General features: G+C 32.7%; 4 protein-coding genes across 6 annotated transcripts; 1 reads left to right on the top strand and 3 right to left on the bottom strand.

The window, feature by feature from the left end:
- Positions 1 to 358: 358 nt before the first annotated feature.
- Positions 359 to 6,809, bottom strand: NOA1 (P-loop containing nucleoside triphosphate hydrolases superfamily protein). Its single transcript, XM_047305501.2, has 13 exons — positions 6,380 to 6,809; positions 6,094 to 6,279; positions 5,205 to 5,291; positions 5,009 to 5,088; positions 4,662 to 4,743; positions 3,925 to 3,945; positions 3,499 to 3,544; positions 2,877 to 2,995; positions 2,387 to 2,500; positions 2,207 to 2,314; positions 2,010 to 2,099; positions 825 to 934; positions 359 to 645 (listed from the first exon to the last, which is right to left on the bottom strand). The coding sequence occupies exons 1-13, from the start codon at positions 6,752 to 6,754 to the stop codon at positions 396 to 398; spliced, it is 1,668 nt and encodes a 555-aa protein (XP_047161457.1). The 5' UTR covers positions 6,755 to 6,809; the 3' UTR covers positions 359 to 395.
- A 4,296-nt stretch (positions 6,810 to 11,105) lies between these two features.
- LOC124831499 (cell number regulator 6-like) lies at positions 11,106 to 14,064 on the bottom strand. The gene is made up of 4 exons (XM_047305503.2): positions 13,763 to 14,064; positions 13,013 to 13,127; positions 12,221 to 12,495; positions 11,106 to 11,527 (listed from the first exon to the last, which is right to left on the bottom strand). The coding sequence occupies exons 1-4, from the start codon at positions 13,865 to 13,867 to the stop codon at positions 11,300 to 11,302; spliced, it is 723 nt and encodes a 240-aa protein (XP_047161459.1). The 5' UTR covers positions 13,868 to 14,064; the 3' UTR covers positions 11,106 to 11,299.
- Positions 14,065 to 15,321: 1,257 nt separating this feature from the next.
- Positions 15,322 to 16,224, bottom strand: PEX11B (peroxin 11B). Its single transcript, XM_047305526.2, has one exon. It carries the CDS (start codon positions 16,067 to 16,069, stop codon positions 15,392 to 15,394), a length of 678 nt encoding a protein of 225 aa, XP_047161482.1. The 5' UTR covers positions 16,070 to 16,224; the 3' UTR covers positions 15,322 to 15,391.
- Positions 16,225 to 17,414: 1,190 nt separating this feature from the next.
- Positions 17,415 to 21,356, top strand: LOC124831500 (LUC7 N terminus domain-containing protein). 3 transcript variants are annotated; one of them, XM_088109947.1, is made up of 10 exons: positions 17,415 to 17,576; positions 17,673 to 17,801; positions 18,108 to 18,147; positions 18,711 to 18,786; positions 18,884 to 19,084; positions 19,201 to 19,410; positions 19,490 to 19,803; positions 19,972 to 20,062; positions 20,157 to 20,269; positions 20,401 to 21,356. In XM_088109947.1, the coding sequence occupies exons 1-10, from the start codon at positions 17,534 to 17,536 to the stop codon at positions 20,423 to 20,425; spliced, it is 1,242 nt and encodes a 413-aa protein (XP_087966073.1). In that variant the 5' UTR covers positions 17,415 to 17,533; the 3' UTR covers positions 20,426 to 21,356. The 3 variants fall into 3 exon arrangements, 1 of the variants encoding a protein (XP_087966073.1); XR_015785034.1 differs by having other exon boundaries at positions 19,490 to 19,893; positions 20,000 to 20,269; positions 20,401 to 20,629; XR_015785033.1 differs by having other exon boundaries at positions 19,490 to 19,893; positions 19,973 to 20,269; positions 20,401 to 20,629.
- Positions 21,357 to 21,678: the final 322 nt, after the last annotated feature.

Here is a 21,678-nt window from a genome sequence, read left to right as displayed (position 1 = left end):
TATTCATTCATTTTTAAAACAAAAAATACATAAATTAAAACAAAAACGAATTTCAATTTTACATTAAATTTAAGAACTATAAACATATTTAACCTATTTTTTTAACTTCATTTTTAAGTAATCGATTGAATCTTTTTGCTAGATCATAACCAATTCCATTGGCACTATCTTAATTCGATCGAAACCCATCGATTGCTATATCGTTTCTCTGCTATGTTAAAATTCTCTCCTTTTGAAATGGTGACATCGTTGTACAACTCAGAAACTAATCACGTTAAATAATAAATGGAAAATGGGTTGCCGGATGATTTGGGTAATGGTGGAAGAATCAAATCCGAAGAGGATATAGCCAACTCCCTCAAAAAGAATAATAATACATAGAACAAACTCACAGTTCAAAAGTACCATTTGGGTCTCATTTCCTCTTCTTTCTCTGTTAATTCTACATACTGATACCACTCTGCTCCAGCCTTGCCTACCGGTATCGGTGGCCTCACAAAAATCTCAACAGGTTTGGGGACTCGCACGACCAAAATCAATTCCTCAGTAGTCTCAACAGGTTTTGATTGAGAGATTTTGCGTGACCTACCAACTGGCTCGACAGTAAACCACCCTAGACCTGATATAGCTATATCACAAGCTGGTCTGCGCAACAAGGAAAACGAGGAATTCATATAACTATTCATAAATAAAGCATTTTTTGCTTAAATGACATCAATCAATTGAAAGAATGAGATAAACAAGGTTTCAAAATTCGAATACCAAATTAAAAACTTTTACCTCTAAAAGCTGCTACCTATTACAGAACTAACACGGGATCATACCTTTCCACATCTTCGAATTTTATTTGCAATTTACGTTCTGATTCAAGTCCTTTCCAGCTCTCAACATTTTCTCCTCCACTTGGTGGAGTCAGGAGGACACCAAGTTCTTTCTGAGACAATAAAGAGAAACCATCATTCAAGGTCAGAAGTGCTGGTAAGATGCATAAACTTACAATTCTGAGAAAATTCCATAGTCTACTGCAATTCTACGTACTCACAACAGGTAGTAGTTATAAATTCCACTGTTAAGATAAAATAAGGATCAGTTAAAAATATATATGTACAGGTTATCTTTACGTAATTTTTATATTACACATTTCATAATAAAATAAATCCATGTCATTTGATTTTGTCTAATAATCATTGTCAAGACTGGTTGCGATTGATGCAATAAAATCTACTTTGGTTCTGTTGCGAATATAATCTACTTTGGTTCTAGTTGCTAATATAATCTACTTTGGTTCTAGTTGCTAATATAATCTACTTTGGTTCTAGTTGCTAATATAATCTACTTTGGTTCTAGTTGCTAATATAATCTACTTTGGTTCTAGTTGCTAATATAATCTACTTTGGTTCTAGTTGCTAATATAATCAATGGACAGAATCTTTCGAATGTGCTCAAGACATAATGACAATTTTGAGTTCACAAGATATAACTCATTTTATAAGAATATATATATATATATATATATATGAATGGTCCAAATTACTAACAATCTTCCATTGGTCACATATATATATATATATATATATATATATATATATATATATATATATATATGTGAATGACCCAAATTGTTAACAATATAACATGTTGACGTGGTCTATATAATATTATAGAAATGACATAGCTTCTTCACTTCTAATTACTTTAATAATTAGACAAAACATAAAACTATGGCTGCAGTAGGAGTACCAAAAACTGTTCTTTTGTTCAGGAATAATGTTCAAGTAAACAGCAGAAAAGCTACAAACTGGTGGCAATAAATCCATATCACAATTCATTCTCATTTTTTTTTATTACGCGAGAAAAACTGAAGCAACACTATTTTTCCAATGATTCTTAGGATTGAACATACACTTGGTTGCCCGAATTTGCAAGCACATTCCCCAAAAGTCCAGATGTAAGGAACAGAGTTGAGTTAAATTTCTAATGGTTTCTCGAAACACATTGAATCACAGTACCTGATAAAACTCATCTGCTTTCTCTGTGGGTACCATATGTATATGTAGTCCCTTGGGCCCATAAAATGTCAAACAAGTTTCTGGGAGAACCTGAAATTACGAGGACTGATGAAATGATTTAGACAAGGAAAGGGATTCAATTGCAAATTAAATAGTTGTATGACAAGATGAAAAAATTGTAAGTCTATAATCAAAACCTTCAAGACATCAATTCTAACAAGACCTCCCCAGAAAACTGAAAATGCATTCAAGCCATTCTCTACAGAAGCTACTTGCTCTATATTGTCCGCAGATACCGAAGACCTCTAGCAATAACAACAAGGATGAAGTAAGTAGTAGCCATAATGGTAAAATGTCAAGTTGTGAACATAACATACTGGGAAAGAAATGCCCCTCAATCGGCTCCGAGGAGCAAGGGAAGGTAGATCTTTAGATTGAACAACTGCAGTTTGCCTATGGTGGAGATGAACTCCGGGAGTGTCATACAACTTCTGCATGAGTTTTGTCAAAATAAACAAATTAATAAATAAATAACCACAAGATTAAATAGCTGCCTATATATTTGGAGGATAAATGAAAAAAATAGGTCCCTAAACTATTTAAGAATTTTTAATTAGGTCTCTATACTAAAAAATATATAATTGGGTCTTTGCGTCGTAAAAAATTTGGAATGGGGTCCCTAGAGTTAGTATAGCAACTTAAAAGGGCCGTAAAATCAAAACTTAAGGCAGTTTTAGAAACCCTACAGACCCAATTACTCAAAATTTACAAGATCAAGGACCTAATCAATGGTTGTTAATTAAAAATTTTCAAATACCTTAGGGACCAACTTATCAGTTTAACCATATATTTATCATAATAACATACCCCTCCCCCTAGAAAAGCATTAATTTGAATTGGCCCTAGGGTAGTTCCAGGAACTGCAGATTGTATTGGTTTGTATCTTTGTGCAGATGCAGCCACGGGATCATTTATAGCCATTGTTTCTGACATCAAATATTAAAAATTCAGTATTGAAAATACGTAAATCCTCGGATTTGCCTAAATTATAGGCAAAACAAGAGATGAAGAGACAATGAAGGGAGGCAATTTAATAAAACAAAACATTCAAAGCATACACCGTCTATTTAAACATAGTCATTCGAGCTGTATAAGAACCAAGCCAAAGGAAAAAAATAGTTCATAAAATAGCTGCTATATAGTGCAAATCATACGTACAAGCCTACACTGTTTTGTATAGTTTCATGGTGTTTAACCTGTTCGGTACTACTTTAAAACAACTAATGCTTGCATAATTCAGCATCCAAGGGATGGAGGTGTTCAAGCATAATGACCATATAGGAAAAAAATAATACCAAATTATGTACAAGGCAACACAGGAATTCAACATAATTAAAGCAATATATATTTAGCATTCACATCAATTTTCCAATCACTGAAAACGAAAAGACCAAGTCCATATTTAGGTTTATGCGGAAATATAACTTACTTAATAAAGCATTGATGAAGGCGGATTTTCCAACATTTGCTGAACCCTGTAAAATAAATGTTGTAATTGATTGATGTCCAGGAAAAACTGATAAGTTTAGAAATGACCAAAGGAGAAAGAATTTTATACATAAACACACATCAGGAATATTTAAGATTTGTATTATAAATGAAACAATAAAGCCCTATCTTCCAAAACTTTGAACTGAAATTTAGACTGGTAAACGTTTTATATTAGGGGAAAAAAATAAGAACCAAGTTAAATTTAACACCTGAATCCTCTCATTTATGCATGAGATAAACCAGAGATACCACAAGCACATAAAATTCCGTTGAGAATTCAATAAAAGCGCAAGGGTGGGAACATGAGCTCATGTGTCAATCATAACCTGCTTAAGAATATCAAACTTCCAATTCGTAGACTTACCAGAATGTAAACATCTCTTCCCTACAAAACAAAAAAAGAAATTTAAGTAGAGAGAAAAAATAAGGAAATAAAAATTAAATAGTAACACAGGATATGAAACATATCAAATGTTTTAGGGAATTCAACATGCTTATCACAGACATTTCTTTCGCTAAAAATCAGCACTGTATCACTTATATATAATTAATTAGCATTAATGTAGTTGGTATTGAACATAATGCTTTTGACAACAGGAAAAACAAAAAAGAAATGAGAAGCCCACTCACGCTTCCTATTCCAAGAATGTCTAAAAGCTATAGCAGCCTACAGCATACAACAAGTTCAATTAAAAACAAACATTTGAAATAAAAACCAAATAATAAGGATCAAGGTCACCCATAAGTGTCAACATTTCCAGAACAGATTCAACATCGTTATAAATATGGGTAACAAAGTTGAAGCCGTTTTAGATGAAAAAATTTAAATGTAGAAAAGGTAGAGCCTTAGATGTGAATAATCATCCAAATAGTGGTGGGGCTGGGGCTGGGGCTGGGGCTGGGGCGGGGCTGGGGCTGAGGCTGGGCTGGGGCTGTGGTGGGGTTCGAACTGGACTGGAGCTGGGGCTGGACTGGAGCTGGGGCTGGGGCTGGGGCTGGGGGTTGGCTCACTCGTTCCAACCTTTTTTGACAGCACTAATCTCAACAGAACCTCTTAAACCAGTTACAAAAGAAATAGGTAACAGTAATGGAGAAAAGAACCTTCTTCTCTTTCTGGATTTCTGATATTACTCCAGTTACTCCAACCAATGATTTGGAACTGGTGAGATGAACACTGAGAACACTGCAACGAATATCAGCAGTTGAAATTTGATCAGTTAAACTTTTCAACTTATGCCATGAAGTTTTCTTTAGTTACACATAAAGAAAGAAAATTATATGAATTGTATTTTAAAGTAAAGCTTAACATAAAAAAGTATGCAGCTCATTCTGAACTCCTACTACGATATGATGGAACACAAATACACCAATTACAAAATACTTTAAGTAAATAATTAATTACAAATACTTTAAGTAAATAATTAATTTATTACATAGAAGATACTTACTTCAGCTTCTTTCTCATGGTAGCCTCTACAACCCAATCCCCTACACAATTAAGATCAGTATCTCTTGGAAGGAGATCAACCTACAAAGAAAATTATATTGAACGTGAAAACAATATATCTTAAATTTAAACCTCATCATACATTTGCTAAGGAAAATTCTTATTAAAACAACAATAAGCTGCATGCATATCAGTACCTTAGTCACCACCAGTATAATTGGGTTAGAACCAGCAAGATCTCGCACACGAGACAAAAAACTGCCATGGAAGTCAACAATATCAACCTAGAAGTAGTTACTTTGACAAGTTAGATGAAGAAGCTTCATAAATTTGATGTAAACAAAACACACTTGAACCATAGCAGAACAAATGAAATCTTCTATGATGATTGAAATATCTTATGAGACAAGTTCTTTCGTTGGATAAAATGAGAGCATAGCATATTTTAACGTATACCATCAATTTGTTTGCATAACCATGATTATTTATCAGATATTCTCCACATCTAATGTCAAGTCAGAAGGTACAATTGATTAAACATACAGGTACAAAACAGTGTTTATCAAGCATCCGCCGTCTAGTTGCTAAAAACTAGCTTTCGGACAATATTTTTAAATAGCCATGTAGGTGGGCCTTGGGCCATTTACAAAAGATAACATCTGCAACAAAATAAAACTGAAAACAGAACTAAATCTACTTAACATAATAATACAGGACCAACTATCGAAATAAAAACTGAACACAGACCAACTGGTACTGCTTAACAAAATAAATGGACCCTGCTACAGCTGACAAATAAAATAGAATTACTGATAAACCCCAAAAATTTAAGTTTATCCAACAATATTCATACTTAAGTTTAAAATTTACTCCAGCTTTATGCTACGAGCTTCTCTTTTTCTTAAAATAAACTAAATTTCATTAAGAATCCATCCATTAATTAAACTAATGCATCCTCAGAACAAAAATTATAAAATATCTAAGGTAAATACAATTGCAAAGCATTACCCAACGGAATCCTATGTCTGATCAATTCTAGCTTCTTAAGGTCATTATTCAGTCTATCGAATTAAACAACTTGCTTACCAGTTTGACAATAAGAGCTTTCTCGTGACGCAAGTGAGCCAACTTCTCTCGAAGCTCTTCAGCGGTAACGAATAATTTACCGCCAGGGTATCCACCGTGTCCTCCAACGGCAGTTATCATCTCGCCGTGCGACAAAAGCTGGCACCGTCTACACAGAACGGTTCTAAGCTGGTGGTGTTTCTTCTTCTGCAACACAAACACGCAATCAGCGCACCAGAATTCAGCGACAGCCATTGTGTCAATGCATAATGACACTTGCAAAATTAAAATTAGATTGAAGCAATACCAATTCATAGGTTTCAGGATCAACGTATCCAGGGGCGACGGCATCGGAAGTGTGCAACGGAGCGCCACAGCCGTAGCAGGAAGCGACGTTTCGAGAAGCTTTTACAGCGTTATCTTTCTTCTTTTTCCTCTTCTTATTTTCTTTGAGGATGAGCTTGGCAGCTTCGTACGACTGTTGGCGTTCGAGAAACTTCTCTCCGGGCGACGGAGCGGCGGCGCCGGTACCTTCCGACTCGTCGGCGGGCAAACGCGATTTCTGAGAGCGCGAGAATTCGCATAGAACGAGGCCAGGCTTGGTGGTGAGTAAATGTTGCGGGAATTTGGATTTGGGAAGAGAAAGAGGTGAGAGGAAAGTGGATAGGGTTTTAAGCGCCATTGCTGAGGTTTTGCGAGCAATCGATGCAGGAAAATAACGTTGAAATAAAATAGCTTATACGGCTACGTTTGATCCAACTATTTAAATATAGTTAATTAATTAAACTAAATAAAATAACAAAAATATTTTATATTAGTTTTAGGCGTTTACATCAAGGAAACACGTATGATTTTTTTATAATTTATCTTTAATTTAAGTATTATTGATAACTTTATTTAAATAGTTATTAACTTTTGTGTGTGATTACATGCTGTTTCACAATAAAGAAAAAAATTACACATTATGTAAAGAAAAATTACTTACAAAGGAGTTTATTAAGCTATGAATGAAAATCATGTTTAATATTTATTTGAATTTGTTAAGAGAAAAAAAAATGTTACTCTAATTACATACATTTCTCATTAAATTGGTTAAATAGTACCATCCATGTAATGGGTATAAATAGTACCATCCATGTCAAGTTGGACCATATTTTCAATAAAATTGTATTTTTAATAATAAGTTTATTCATTAACTATAATAAGTAACTTTTCTTATTTTTTATTTTTAAAATTTTGTTTATTTATTTCCTTATATTTCCATTCTACAAGTTTTGCTTGAAAATGCCTTGTACGCTATAGTTGAATTATACTTTTATTTATTCATAACAATGAAACTGTGTTAATTCGTATATTTTATTTTAAATATAGTTATATACATATTTAAGGACATTCGAAACGAGATAAGTCTATTTTATTATGCAAAATAAAATAAATTTCAAAATTGTAGTATTCAAATAAGGATATTTACACATTTTTATATTTTTGTTTAACAATTAAGAGGATGAAAGTTTGAAGATCTTTACTTTTGAAGGGAAATTTTATCTTAACTATTATACCAAATTTAAAAGATTTGATATTAGATATTTATATTCAAATAATGTAAAAATTCTCCATAAAATAGAAACAAATTCAAATAGTATAAATGACGACATCCAAAATATATATATTTTAACTGTTTAAATCCAATTTAATATTCTCGAAAGATTTTATCTACAATTAAAAGTCTTATATTAAATATATATATATATATATATATATATATATATATATATATAGAGAGAGAGAGAGAGAGAGAGAGAGAGATACATTTCATGATAAAAACAATCTATACCATTAATCTTACCTATAAAATATTTTTTAGAAAAAGATACTTATAAAAGTAAATAACTTTTACAGTTTATTATAGATAATTCTTTTATTAAGTAAAAATTTTATTATCATGAATAATTATTTAAATATAAAAAAATTACTAAAATATAAAATTAAAAAGATAATTGTGTATTAAAAAAATCTTATCAATAATATAAATAATTAAAAAATATTTTATAATTTAATAATTTTTTTGTCATAATAAGAAAAACAAGTGAATATAAACACGCAATAAACAAATGTCGAGGTTTTTCAAAGAGAGTTTACTTTGTTACTACATTGTAGTTACTCCCATTTTTTTTTTTCGTTTTTTAATTCTGGAAATTATTCACTTTATAGAGTTCAAGGATGTTAGATCAGTAAATCAAACTAATATTTTAAAATTTTTAGAAAAAAAAAAACAGAAAGAAATATAAACCATAAACAAAAACATTTAATATTATCACAGAATAAAAAATCACATTGAATAATAGTTGTTGAATTATAACAAAAATAGTTTTTTGTCCCACATTTACAAAAAAAAGTGAAATCAGTTAACCAATCTCACAGCACCGTGAGTGATTTTCACTCTCAGTTACACGTAACTGAGTTTTATCAACGAAGCTATGGAGGACCAGAAGAATAGAAACAAATGGATGATAGCGATAAAAAGTGAGTTAGATTTGTATATATTAAAGAATTAAAGAATTAAAGAAAGTAAGTTTTCACAAGAATTTGATTCTCCTAATTAGTTTTCTGTGTGAAAAATTTGAGACGACGCGATGATCTCCAAATTAAGAATCTGAAACGCCTATCACTCACAGTATAAACATGGCTCAGCAGAGCTTGAAGCAAGAACGGAGAAGCCTGAGGAAGCTGAAGCATTGACCGAAGAAGGAGCTGCTGCGCTTTTTTTCTCTTTTCCTCTCTTCTTTCGATTCTCCAACTCTTCTCATCGACTCAATCACGTCCTCTTTATACATAATCTCGTTTAGTTCCATGTAATCTTCGTACCCATAGAACACGTCTCCCAGGTCACACACATTCAGCTTTCTCCTCTCCCACGACATCCTTCTGTCACAAAAACCCTCGCACTTCTCGATGTGATCTTCTTCCCACTCTCAACTTCGCACTTCTCGATTTGATCTTCGCTCGTTCCTTATACTGATACTTATATAGCTTTATCAAATCTTTTTGCAGACAAATGATAAGAAAAATCTTAACAGAAAAAGTTTAAACCAAACAGAATATCAATAGAGCAATAATCTAGTTTTATTATTTTAAAAAATACACAAATCATATCTTTAATCTTCACAAGTTAATTTAAATTGTTTTTTAAATTTAAATTAAAAGATAATATGATTAAAAAGGTAATAATATCTTAGTTTTTAGCTTTTATCATATGTGTAATTTGTACGGTTAATAATAATGTATATATTTACAAAAATATTTAATTATTATTTATTTTAGTATAATAATTATGGAAATATATATATATATATATATATATATATATATATATATATATATATATATATATATATATAAACAAATTACGGAAGTGTGATCTAATGATATCTTTTAAACAGGTAGAAGATTTATAATCGAATAATCATTCATAATTAAACAATGATAATGAGTAATTCTTATAATTATTGCGTCTAAATCAAAGGGAATGGTAACCCAATAATTATCTGAACGATACAAAAGGATGAATTTAGGATGCGAGGCAGAGGAATTGATGAACAGAAGAAAACAGAATCCAAACCTAACTAAATAATTTACAGTTTATGATCTAGAGATTGCGAATAAAAAAGTAAGAAAATGAAAAGCAGAAAGTAGTTACAAGAGATGAAGGGAAGTGAAGAATGTCAGAAGTTGATGAAACCACGGAGGAGTGCGAAGAACTCTAAGCATGAAAGGAAGAAGGAGAAGCAGCGGTTTTTCTGTCTGCGCTTCAGGTCTTTGGATTCAAGTGCTCTTCTCATCGACTCAATCACATCCTCTTTATACATGTCGTCGTTCATTTCTCTGTGGTCGTCGTTGCCGTAGAATACGTCGTCGTCTCCCATACCCTTCTTGATCAATTTTCTCACGAGACGGGGAAAGAAGAAGAATGATTGGATTTGCAAAGCCCTTACTGTGATCCCTGTTGGCACAGTCAACGCCCACACAAATTCCTTTAGCTGTGGATAATGACCACCATATTTTTGTTTTCTCTTTATTTATGAGTTGGGTATAAGCTTTTTATCTTGTTTCTAAATAAATGGCTAGCAGAATCTTACTACGACTTCAATCAATTTGATAAAATACGTTTGTCAATTGGATTATTTCTGGTTAAACTTCATGATGATGTGTAATAAAAATGGGATATGGATAAACACAACAACACAGAAGACAAGGATAATTTTAATTACACTCAATTGTTGCGTTTAATAATCTTTCATCACCGCCCTGACCGCATAATGATGTTTTAAAATATTCAATAACCGGTGAGGATTATAAGTCGCAACTACCCAATGAACTAGTCCTAATGATTATTTCATCAAACATTTTTTTTACTAAATTATACTGTTTTCTATGGTTTTATATTTATATATATATATATATATATATATATATATATATATATATATATATATTAGATTTTAAATAAATGAAAAATAATTGTAAAATGTATAATCCGTATACTTGTACTATAAGAAAACTCGAGAAATGTAAAACTTTTGTTCGTTTAATTATTTGTTTGGATGCTTTTATCAAATAAAACGTGATGTATTAAAAAAATAGTTATTGGGACTGCAAATAAAATTTACCATTTGTTAAAAATGGTTGAGAGTCCAAATTCGTTTTGATTTATACCTAACGTAGCCCACTTGTTTAGTTTTTGTTTTATTTATCATACATTAGATACATTGGATTAGTCACATGCAAACATGAAGTGTATTGGCAGGTTTCAGTGTTTTTGGAACAAATCTCGGCTTCTATGCATAAATAAATCTAACAAATCGCACTTCACCAGAATGATCAATTAGAAGCTGATTTTTTTTAAAATAATTCAGCTGTTAACATCTTGATTGAAATTAATAAATACGAAAAATAAACCGAAAAAAAAAATCAAAAGAAAGTTACTGGCAGATGTTGCGTGATGTGATGTGTAATGGTTGAAACTGGAAAAGAAATTTAAAACAAAGGATTCGGTATAATTAGGCTGTATAAAGCCAAAGAAAGTTGTGTTTATGTGATAAACCTACATGTGAATCGTCCAATGAAGCAGGAAGAAAGAACTCCAGTAAAAGGTCAAAAGAAAAAAAAAATCCCTATTAAGAACGCATGGTATCCCCAATCTCATGATATTAACAATGCTATGCCTTCCTTATACAGCCTGTATCTCCAAATCAGTATGATCGTTGTTGTTGGGTGAAGACGTTTCAGCAGTTTCCTTCTCATCTGTAGATTTCATCTCTTGAATGGGAGGAGGGTTTACAACGGTCATTTCTGAAAACATGTTGTCTGAGAGCCTTCCATTCATCTCCCTGTGTTCCTGACACAAGGCACACCAGTGCAAGCAGCAATGCACACAACATGCATTACACGGTGAATTCTGCAATCATAAAACATGTAAAATTAAAGATCAAAGGAAAGACTTAACTTTTTTTTTATCAGTACAAAAAAGAATTGACTAAATCATGTATGCGCCAGTATTGAGTTTCTAAGAAACACAACAAATGCTATATGAACTGAATTTGACCGTCTGAAATCCTCCACTGTGCCAATCAGCCATTAGACTTTTGATCTTGTGGTGCTTGCCTAATGTCGAGGTTCTTACCCCACGTTAGCATGACCATGTTCTCATAAATGACGCAAAATGTCTAAATAAATTGTCCCGACCACCATTGAAAAACAAGGAAGAGTAGTTCTACCAGTTGCATCAGATAAGGAAGAGAATACATGTCTGGCACTGTAGTATAAAGAAAACAGAAGATAACACTACAAGTTTTTCAGGATTTCATGGTTAGCTAATTATATTGGAGATATCAGGTCTATATAGGTCCCATTCCAATGGTGTAGTTCAAAATATGCATCCACTTCCATAAAAATTGCCTTGTCACCATATTGTTCAAAAAGAAATTAAAAGCAGGTTTTCAAACAGAATAAACTCTTAACTGAAGGACGTGATTGTTACCCGCCTTGAAGCAAATCTAATAACTACTAGAAGGATATCTCATATAGACCACTCCATAGTTAACTCGACCATTTGTGCTGATGAAAAAATATTTTCAAGATATATATATACCTTCAAGTGATATTTCTTCTGTAAGGATTGCCGCACTTGACCAGTGTGAATGCCACACATCCACCATGTAAAAAATAAACCCTCAACAATGAGACATACAGTCCCTGGGTCAACAGGAAAGAAGGAAGTTGCAGCTGCAGTTGCTATTGCCAGAGAAATGCCACCTTCAATAAAAATGGCATGACAAATACATGGCCCAGTCCAAGGAGTGTCTTCCTTCAATCTTTCTACATTGCGCCCAAATAATACACAAGGACAAAACAGTCCAGTCAAGCCTGTAAAGAAGACCAAAAACATGTAAAAGGTAGCAGCTTTCCACTATAGTACGTCAAATGTCAGCAACATGCAAACTCCTCCTATATCTATACTTATATATATATATATATATATATATATATATATATATATATATATATATATATATATATATATATATCATTCACATTGAAGTTTAAGACATAGCCCAAACATACATATATTGAAGATACTTTGACTGAAAGAGAACAACTTGGTCAAAGGAAGTCTATAAAAATTTGTGATAACGATGCTCACTCTTTACTTTAGTATCAGGCAAGACAACTAGTTAGCATTAAGTGAATTCAAGGATCTGCATTCTAGCCTTATATAGTAAAGTTTAAATCGCATCAATTAGAAACATTTACGTTGGCAAAAGAAAACCCATGAAGGCTATTCACAGCCACTCCAAAAATCTCAGTTGACTAATCTAGAATATATCATAGCTACTATCCCAATACCAGTACAATTTGGGAGCTTCGTCATGCCTTAACTTACAGCTTTCTCTGTCTTCAGCACATCCAAAGATCCCAGTCATCCAAGGTTCATCTGCAGGAGGTGCATAACTTTCAGGTAGCGGCTGTCTGCATTCAGGGCACTTGCGAACATCCAACTGAAATTCATCACAGATCAATCCAAAATGATTTAGAAATTCTTCATATATTAAGATTAACACGATTTACATTTTAAATGTATCAAAATAAAATCGTTTTATGAACGCCTAACTTTATAAGATCTACATTATACCTGAACAGTCAAATCAACCAAAGAAAAATACAATTTGTACGAAGTTATCATATGGTGTAAAGTAGGAATGTTAAGTATTACACTATTTTAAAACAATTCAATATCTCCCTAAACACAAGTATACAATTAAATTTGGAGTTTTAATGATTCAATTTGTGGGGTTGGCGCACGTTTGCGGTTCCTAGATTTAATTCCACGCTAGTAAGGGAATTCAGCGCGTACAGTGTAAAACACCGGACAAATTAAAAAGAAACGAGTGAAGGTTTAACGAATGCGGCCTAAAACAAAAAGAAATGATTCGCATTTGATAGAGTGCATGCATGACTGCAATTGCAAACTAATTAACACAACAGAGTATGTATCCCCTTCGTGATTTCTTCACTTGCAGTAGAAATGGAACAGAATCAGTGAAGAACCCTTGAACACAGTTTTCCCGTAATCGTTACACATACAAATTTGGGGAATAAAAGGATTAATTGAGAGAAGAAGTGGAATCCTTACCTGAGGAACCTGTATTGGCTGATTGAGTTCGCCAGGGGTAATATCTTCGACAGGTGTCTGATCTTTGGTCAACTTCACATAACGCGATTGCTTCCGTTCTTCCATCTCCCCAATTCCACGATTATCAACGCCAAAACGATGCAGTTTAGACGCCGAGAAAGCAGAGCCAGAAAACGGACAAGATCTGAAGGATTTCGGAGCAACAGAACAACGATGTTGTAGATCTCGTCTCGGACTTGGGAGAAGAAAAGAAAGGAAACAGCGTTGGAACGCTGCTTACTCTAGTCAACTCTCCTCGGTCATACCTTTCTTTTATCGCCTCTTATTCAGGTAAACTTTGTTTTCTTTTTTTATAAAAAAATACTTAGGTAAATATTAATGTAATTTTATTATTTTAAAAAAATAAAAATAATATTTTACTTTTTTTAGTTTTGGATTAGTTATATTTTTTAGTTTCTAAATTTTCATATAAATACGAATTGTCTATTTTTTAAATTTGGATACATTTTAATAATAAAATTAAAATATAAACACATATTTTTTAACCAAATAAAATTAATTTGTTTGAGTTTATTAAACGATGTTTAGAAAACTATTATTAAATTATAATAATTATATATATATTTTAATTTTAAAAATAAAAATAAAAACAAATTTCAATTTCACTTCTAATAATAAAAATATATTTAATACTTTACTTATTTTAAAAGACGTTTTAGGTAATCTTTTTATGAAAAGAAATCCAAAAATAAGGTTTTCTACTTTTTTATACTGTTATATTTGACTTAAGTTATTTAAAATACGACTTTAATACATCTTAAATTACATTAACAGCTGACTGTTGAATCCTTATAATTTATTGAATGCAATAAAAACTTATGTGACTGTCAATTTTGACGTAAATGAATATTTATTATTTTCTCTTCAAACTCGGTCACATTTCACATATAAATTAATCAGAACTATAAATGCATGACATTAAAATTGACAGGGAAAATGTTGTGTCACACCACTTATGAATGAGAATCAGCCTATAACTATATTTTGGTCAGTGAAAAGATTAATTTTTTATAAATGAAAAAAGAGAGAAATTAAAAGGTAAAATAATAGGTATATAAAGTAAGTATATAAATTAGTTGGGTGTGAAAAGATATAAATTATAATATAAAAATACTTTGAAAACATCTTTTTTATAATATTTTAATATCCTCTGATCATAAAAATAATATGAACCAATCAAACACATAAATAATGTTTTAGAATATTATAAAAATAGTGTTATCTATCCTAACTTATGACTTATGTGGAGATGTTTAATCACATGTCTGTCGTATTAACTGCAGTTTTGTGACGGAAACTGTCATATTTGTGACAGAAACTCTTTCGTATTAGCAGCAGCGAAAGAGTTGCTAAGTCGAGATTGGAAAGTTGAGATTTGTCATTCATTACCAGTTCAGAGATTTATCATTAACTTGGATTGATATCTGAGTATATAATTTGTGCCTTGTGATTCTAACGACACAGAAACAGTGGTTTACAGTTGAATTTGAAGACGATGATAAGAAAAACCACTCGTAATCAAAGCATGTAAAAAATTACATCATGGTATTGGAATGAACTAAGACATGTTTACGAAGGCCAATTTCTATACCAACCAGCCCAAGCAGAAACCAAGCCACTGATGCCAAGAGTGACAGTGTGGTTGCAGAAGGGATTCGGCTCAATATCAGCTATTGCTATGAACAAATCCGCAACATTAGCAGCCACAGCCATTAGCCTCATGATTCTATCAATTCTGATCTCCTTAATCTTTTTCTCTTCTTCCGCTGCTTTCTCCTTGCTGCTTCTCAGCGCTCTCTCTGCCTTAACCCCTTTTCTAAGCATAATGAAATCAGATATGATGAAGAAAACATACCCCACAGACTCACCAAACGCTGATATGAAGCTCATCCTCCTAGCCAAGTTTGCATCTATGGTCCCAATTCTCGCCAACCAAAGAAAGTGGTCAAAGAAGAAATACACCATCTCTCCTGCATTAGCAAACACCGCGAGTAACCTCAGGGAAAGAGTGGAACCAGGGTTTCTGCGAAGAACGTTGAAGCCAGTGAGAAACCTTCCAGTTCTGAAGGCTTTTCTGCTGAGTCCTGCGGCCACTTCCCATTGCTTGAACCTCTTGGAAATGTCAGGGCTCGTGGCTTCCACGTGCCAGTTCACGAGCTTCGACACGTACTGGAACGTCTTCACGAGCTTGTCAATGCCATCTCTCTTGGCTAGGAAGATAACCAGTTTGTCCACTGAGTCATTCATGGTGGGGATGTGGTTGTGTTCATGAAGCAAGTTTGTGTTTGGTTGTTCCAGAAAATGTTAACTTTAGTCACAGATGAAGCTGGTTTTTGGATAAGAGAAGCTTGTGGTTACACTTTGTTTTACTTCGTGCCACCATTCATTTTTTGGTGTTCTTGGAATTTTGTGAGCATTTATTAAGACACTTTGTTTTGTTCTTATTCTTCTGTTTGTTATGGCTACGCGTTCATGCATCTATTCTTCTCGTCTGATCTCATCTTAATAATATATTTATATTTTTCGTTTATTTTTAATTTGTTCTCAAATTAATTACTTTCTCCGTTTCTATTATAATAAATGTATTTATTAATACAGATGTTATTTTTGTAACTTTATTTATTGTATTTACATGTACTTGTCTTCTATTTCGTCTCTCTCTTTCAGAGAAAGAAAAAGGAAGATTGTGTGAATATATCTTCAACCATAGTAAAGAAAGACTCGACGGTGGAGTGTTGGCACTCGTAAAAAATTAAATTTATAGTAATAATTTTATTATTTTTAACTTTTAATTATTATAAGAAAAAGTGAACCATAAATTGTGTTTTAATAGTTTTTATTAATATAAATTCTTTTATTCTTTAAATGTTGTATCTATTTTTTATATAATTATTTTTTTATAAATAGAATAGTATTTTAATGTTAATAATAATTATAATAATTAGTTTTTTTATTTTCGTAACGATAATATGATAATATATATATATATATATATATATATATATATATATATATATATATTGAATGCTATTCTATACTTTATATTCTAAAAATATTTTCTTGAGGTATGAAATCTAAATAAGTCAACACAATCCCCATCTTGGCAATTACTTACAGCACTATTACAATTAATGAACTATAATAACTTTCCTTTATTTATTTAATCTTTATCTTCTCTACTAATTCTTATATGAATGTTTTACTAGCATTTTATGAGATTCTTTTAACTATTCTAAATATATAATATCCATTTAAATTTCTTAAAAGTATCCTTTCAAATATTAACAAATTTCATCTATTGAGTTGTCGAAATTTAAATTAAAAAACATCTGTTATATCTTTTAGAAAATGTGTATTATAATCAAGTTTTTACTTAATCTTTTAATAGTTATAGGTATTTTTCACTATTAATTTTTTGAAAATATTCTGCATCGGCACTCGTAAAAAATTACTATAATTTGTAATCTAATATTTGTTATTATTAAATTTTTTTAGTAAATATTTAAATTTACATGAGTAGAAAATTAGAAAAAAAAAAGTAAAAAAAAAAGGAGGAAAGTGATAACTGTCCATTTAACTAGTGTTCACGGCACCCACAAACCCTACCCTATAAACCAAATTCGCAATTCCTTCTTCTCAACACTTCCATTCTCATTCTAATTTGTAGAACATTTTTTTCGAATTAGGGTTACATCTTCTATTCAATTTATCATGGACGCGCAGAGAGCTTTGCTCGACGAACTCATGGGTACAGGTGCGTCTCTGTTTATCGCATTATAAATCATGAATCTCCATACTCTCAAATTGATTGAGTTGTTCTGTTTTGTTGTCACTGTGGTGAATTTCATAGCGCGCAACTTGACGGAGGAAGAGAGAAAGGGGTACAAGGAAGTTACTTGGGACGACAAGGAAGTGTGTGGATTCTACATGGTGCGCTTTTGCCCTCACGATCTCTTCGTCAACACGCGCAGTGATCTCGGTGCGTTTAATCAATTCTATCACGGATAATTCAATTTCGATTCTCTTTCGTTTCTGGATGTCAATTCAACTACACTGTTAACTTCATCTATTAGATTGTTGCGACTGCTTCGTCTTAGAGTGCTTTTTAGAAGAAAATAAGATTCGTGAGCTTTGACTGAGGATAGTTGATGAGTTCTTAAGTAAGGAAATATGCCTATTGAATTGATTCCCACGTCAACTTGATAGGGATCTTCTTTATTGTGATGGCTGCGGCTGGATTTCATTATTCTTCCTTCTACATAATGTGCGTTTAATTTTGATGCAGGTGCTTGCCCAAGAATTCACGACCCAAAATTGAAAGAAAGGTGAACAAGTAAATTTGGTTTTATGTAATTTAGGTTTCTGTGGTTTTTATTGCTGAGCTGTATAGAACTTATTTGGTCTTGCTGCAGATATTTGGAAATAAATCAGTGCAAACACTGTTACACTGTCTGATTATTAGACGTGCCTGTATGAAGTTGTAATTGTCTATCTTTTAAATTTTAGCTCTATTACAAAAATTTCGGTGCTGTTAATCTTCTAGTGATGTGTTGAAGATTATTTAGTGTCGTGCTGCTGGTAAAATTTCGTTTAAAAGTGGATCCTAGTACTATATAAATCTGTTTCAATTTATATATCATATTCAATGTAGGCTTTACAATTCCTGCTTCAATTGGTGTTATGGTCGTGCTGTTCAACACGGATCTTACTGATGTTGCTTCTGTTTCAAGTTTATTCTCCTTTGCTGATTTTACTTTGTCATATGTGAGCATTTGATGATAAGATGCTGATAAACGAAGGCACAAGGCTCAGTGCATTGTTTTAGGTTTTTACATAGTATATAATTGAGTTTTAGATTTAATGAACTTTACTCTATTGCTGACTTCAGTTTTGAGAAATCTCCAAGACATGATGCATATGTACCCAAATTTGAAGCCGAACTTGCTCAATTTTGCGAGAAATTGGTAGGTTATGTACCTGCTGTCCTTCTCTCCCCCTCAAAAGTTTTCTCTTGTTTGTATCTTGATGGACCATTCCTCATATTTTCTGCAATAATCACAGGTGATGGACTTAGATAGAAGAGTAAGGCGGGGACGAGAGCGCCTTGCTCAAGAGGTGGAGCCAGCACCACCCCCACCTCTGACAGCTGAAAAATCTGAGCAGTTATCTGTTGTGGAGGAGAAAATAAAGAACCTTCTTGAACAAGTTGAATCTCTTGGCGAAGCTGGGAAAGTTGATGAAGCTGAAGCTCTTATGAGGAAGGTGCTGAACAATATGCAATACCTTTTTTTCCCTTGCATGCAAGTTGAGCTTATAATGATTTGCCACTGGCATATCTGAAGCACTTTTGTCGTTTTGGGTGGGACTTACTCTTACAGGTGGAGACACTTAATGCTGAGAAGACAGCTTTAACACAACCTCAAAATGATAAGGTGTTGATGCTTGGTCAGGAGAAGAAGATGGCACTATGTGAAATTTGTGGTTCTTTTCTTGTGGCAAATGATGCTGCAGAAAGGACACAGTCACATGTCACAGGGAAGCAGCATGTTGGTTATGGCATGGTTCGTGACTTCATAACTGAGTATAAGGTAAGTTTTGTTGTCTTGAACTAATTTGAACACAAACAATTATTAAATGTTTCTTTATATATGTTGGTATTGTTTTCAGGCTGCTAAGGAGAAAGCTAATGATGAGGAAAAGTTAGCCAAGGAAAAAGAGGCCGAAGACCGGAGGAAACAGAGGGAGAAGGAGTATGAGAGGAGGAGACGGAGTGATTCAAGTGATAGGGATAGGCACCGTGATAAAGATCACAATAGGGATCGGGACAGATATAGGGACAGAGACTCGGAGCGTGAAAGGTCTCGGGAGAATGATGGTAGAGGCTACCGAGATGGGGGAAGGGTAGTAGATTATAGGTTGAGGAATGGACGAAATGGAGGTAGAGACCGGTACCGTGATAGGAGCAGATCACGTTCTCCTGGTAAGCATAGCTACAGAAGATCTTCTTGAAGTCCAATTTGCTCAAATTAGAGGAATTTCTTGATAGATATCAGAATTTGAATTTACAAGAGGTAGTCTTTAATATCCCAAGACTTACATGAATATGTGCTTTTGGAGTCTTGAGTTTTTTTTTTTTTTGTCATCATCAAGGGTGAATTTACACTTTTCCCATCTCAGAGCTTTGTTGAGAGTGTACAATCTCCGTTTCATCAAATATTATTAATGGAGAAAAGGGTTGAGGTAGGTATTTCACTGTTGTAACTTCTCTTACAATTTGTTTTGCACCTTGATTTAAGTTATTTATGATGATTCATCTCTGAAGCATTGTGTGTAGTCTTTCTTTTCTCTCATTTCTGGGAATCAATTGATTGATTTAAGATGTCAGACACAAAATTTCATGAATGAATGTCATTGCTGCCGAGGGGGATGGTTTTCTCTTGTATTGAGGTAACTTGTGAATCTTATACCTTGCGACAAATATATTGATATTTGTTCAGCATAGAAATGTTTGTTTTTTTTCCCCATTCCTTTTTCTGTTTCATTACCGTTGTTTCTTAAATTGATATAAACCAACACAGGTTTAAAAAATGCTGCTTATTCTGACATGAAATTTGACATTGAACTACATTCCGAAGGCACCAGTATAGAAGATATAGGTAACCTTACTGAATCTGTTGTTAGTTATCTCCCAAATCCATGGTATCATAGCATATTTATTATATATTTGGTGTGTGATATCATCCGATAACATCATATTCTGGATGGAGAATTAAATTTTATTCCATAGTTTCCTGATGTCATTCTTTATATGGGGTTCCGGTGCGAAAAAGATTACTAGTTCATGTAGTCCAGTATAAGTAGACGGTTATTTTACCCATTTGGCAACTGGTTTGGAATGGTAAATAATTACAGGAAGGCAAATCATCCTCTGTAAAAGTAACGATTTACAGAGTGTTCGAATAGAAAATGAAATGACCATATACAGGGATTTGGTTGTCTTTGCTTTTCGCATGAAAAACTTTCGATGATGTGGAATGCAGAATCTCTCCTTTCATGAACAAACGTTCTTCCTTTGTTCTCCGGGTGATTGGAGGTAAATTGTCTCTCATATCTGGGTCAGGCGTTTAATTTGGTGTTCAGGAACTCAAGTTTCCTTGTGATCTTTGATAGCTATATACGTGCAGGAAAATAACCCTGGCCTCTTGTTATAAAACCGAGGTAAAATGCAAATTAAGCTCTAATTATTATTTTTTTCTCTTTATATGTGGAGAAAGGGATATGCTTTTTATTATTCAAAATAGCAGCCCAATCCTTGATGAACCTAGGACTTGAGTCAATACACTTCAAACTTGCGATCTTAAAGATTGTAAAAATTCAAGGAAAGAAAATTAGCGATTTTTGGAGCAATAACCCAGCCTCTTGCATTTGTTATTCTCCAGCCTCTTCCTCTGTTTTTTGTTTGATACCAAGTGTAAGTTATGGAATGATTTAACAGAACACAGGTGAGAAATGAAGATAGATTTTTTTTCCCCTAGCTATGGTGGGTGGTAGACTTATAATGATAATCCATTAGAGTTTTGGAATTGTTATATAAATTAGAAGGAATACAAAAGCTTCTACGTTTTCGCAAATAAAGAAGCTAAGAGGATTATTTGGATTAGAAAATGACAAATCAATCAGCACGTGAGTTCTAATTTTGAGTTGATTGAACCAAGGACTCTGTCCTTGAATTATTACTCTTTCTCGATTGAAGTACGATATTTGAGTAACTTTTTGAGTATTAATATTTAATATTATTTGGCTCATAATGTATTTTTAGTACAGTTCAGAGATCAATTTAAAGGATATCTAAATAT

The sequence above is a fragment of the Vigna umbellata genome, chromosome 3 (assembly GCF_029865625.1).
Source record: "Vigna umbellata cultivar VRB3 chromosome 3, Vumbellata_1.0, whole genome shotgun sequence".
In the NCBI taxonomy this organism is placed as follows: domain Eukaryota; kingdom Viridiplantae; phylum Streptophyta; class Magnoliopsida; order Fabales; family Fabaceae; genus Vigna; species Vigna umbellata.
Note: the sequence above shows the minus strand (reverse complement) of the source record. Positions and strands in the feature narration are given on the sequence as shown.

What these genes read in the sequence shown, in the direction of transcription:
- LOC124831500 (XM_088109947.1), top strand. Translation starts at nt 17,534, where the DNA reads ATGGACGCGCAGAGAGCTTTGCTCGACGAACTCATGGGTACAG. An exon ending in CGACGAACTCATGGGTACAG is followed by an intron (nt 17,577 to 17,672) that starts GTGCGTCTCTGT and finishes TGAATTTCATAG; the next exon opens with CGCGCAACTTGACGGAGGAA. An exon ending in TAATGGAGAAAAGGGTTGAG is followed by an intron (nt 20,063 to 20,156) that starts GTAGGTATTTCA and finishes CATTGTGTGTAG; the next exon opens with TCTTTCTTTTCTCTCATTTC.
- LOC124831499 (XM_047305503.2), bottom strand. Translation starts at nt 13,867, where the DNA reads ATGGAAGAACGGAAGCAATCGCGTTATGTGAAGTTGACCAAAGATCAG. An exon ending in AGCCAATACAGGTTCCTCAG is followed by an intron (nt 13,128 to 13,762) that starts GTAAGGATTCCA and finishes GATGAATTTCAG; the next exon opens with TTGGATGTTCGCAAGTGCCC. An exon ending in AGAAGAAATATCACTTGAAG is followed by an intron (nt 11,528 to 12,220) that starts GTATATATATAT and finishes TTATGATTGCAG; the next exon opens with AATTCACCGTGTAATGCATG.
- PEX11B (XM_047305526.2), bottom strand. Translation starts at nt 16,069, where the DNA reads ATGAATGACTCAGTGGACAAACTGGTTATCTTCCTAGCCAAGAGAGAT.
- NOA1 (XM_047305501.2), bottom strand. Translation starts at nt 6,754, where the DNA reads ATGGCGCTTAAAACCCTATCCACTTTCCTCTCACCTCTTTCTCTTCCC. An exon ending in TTAGAATTGATGTCTTGAAG is followed by an intron (nt 2,100 to 2,206) that starts GTTTTGATTATA and finishes TCGTAATTTCAG; the next exon opens with GTTCTCCCAGAAACTTGTTT. An exon ending in AAATTCGAAGATGTGGAAAG is followed by an intron (nt 646 to 824) that starts GTATGATCCCGT and finishes CTTGTTGCGCAG; the next exon opens with ACCAGCTTGTGATATAGCTA.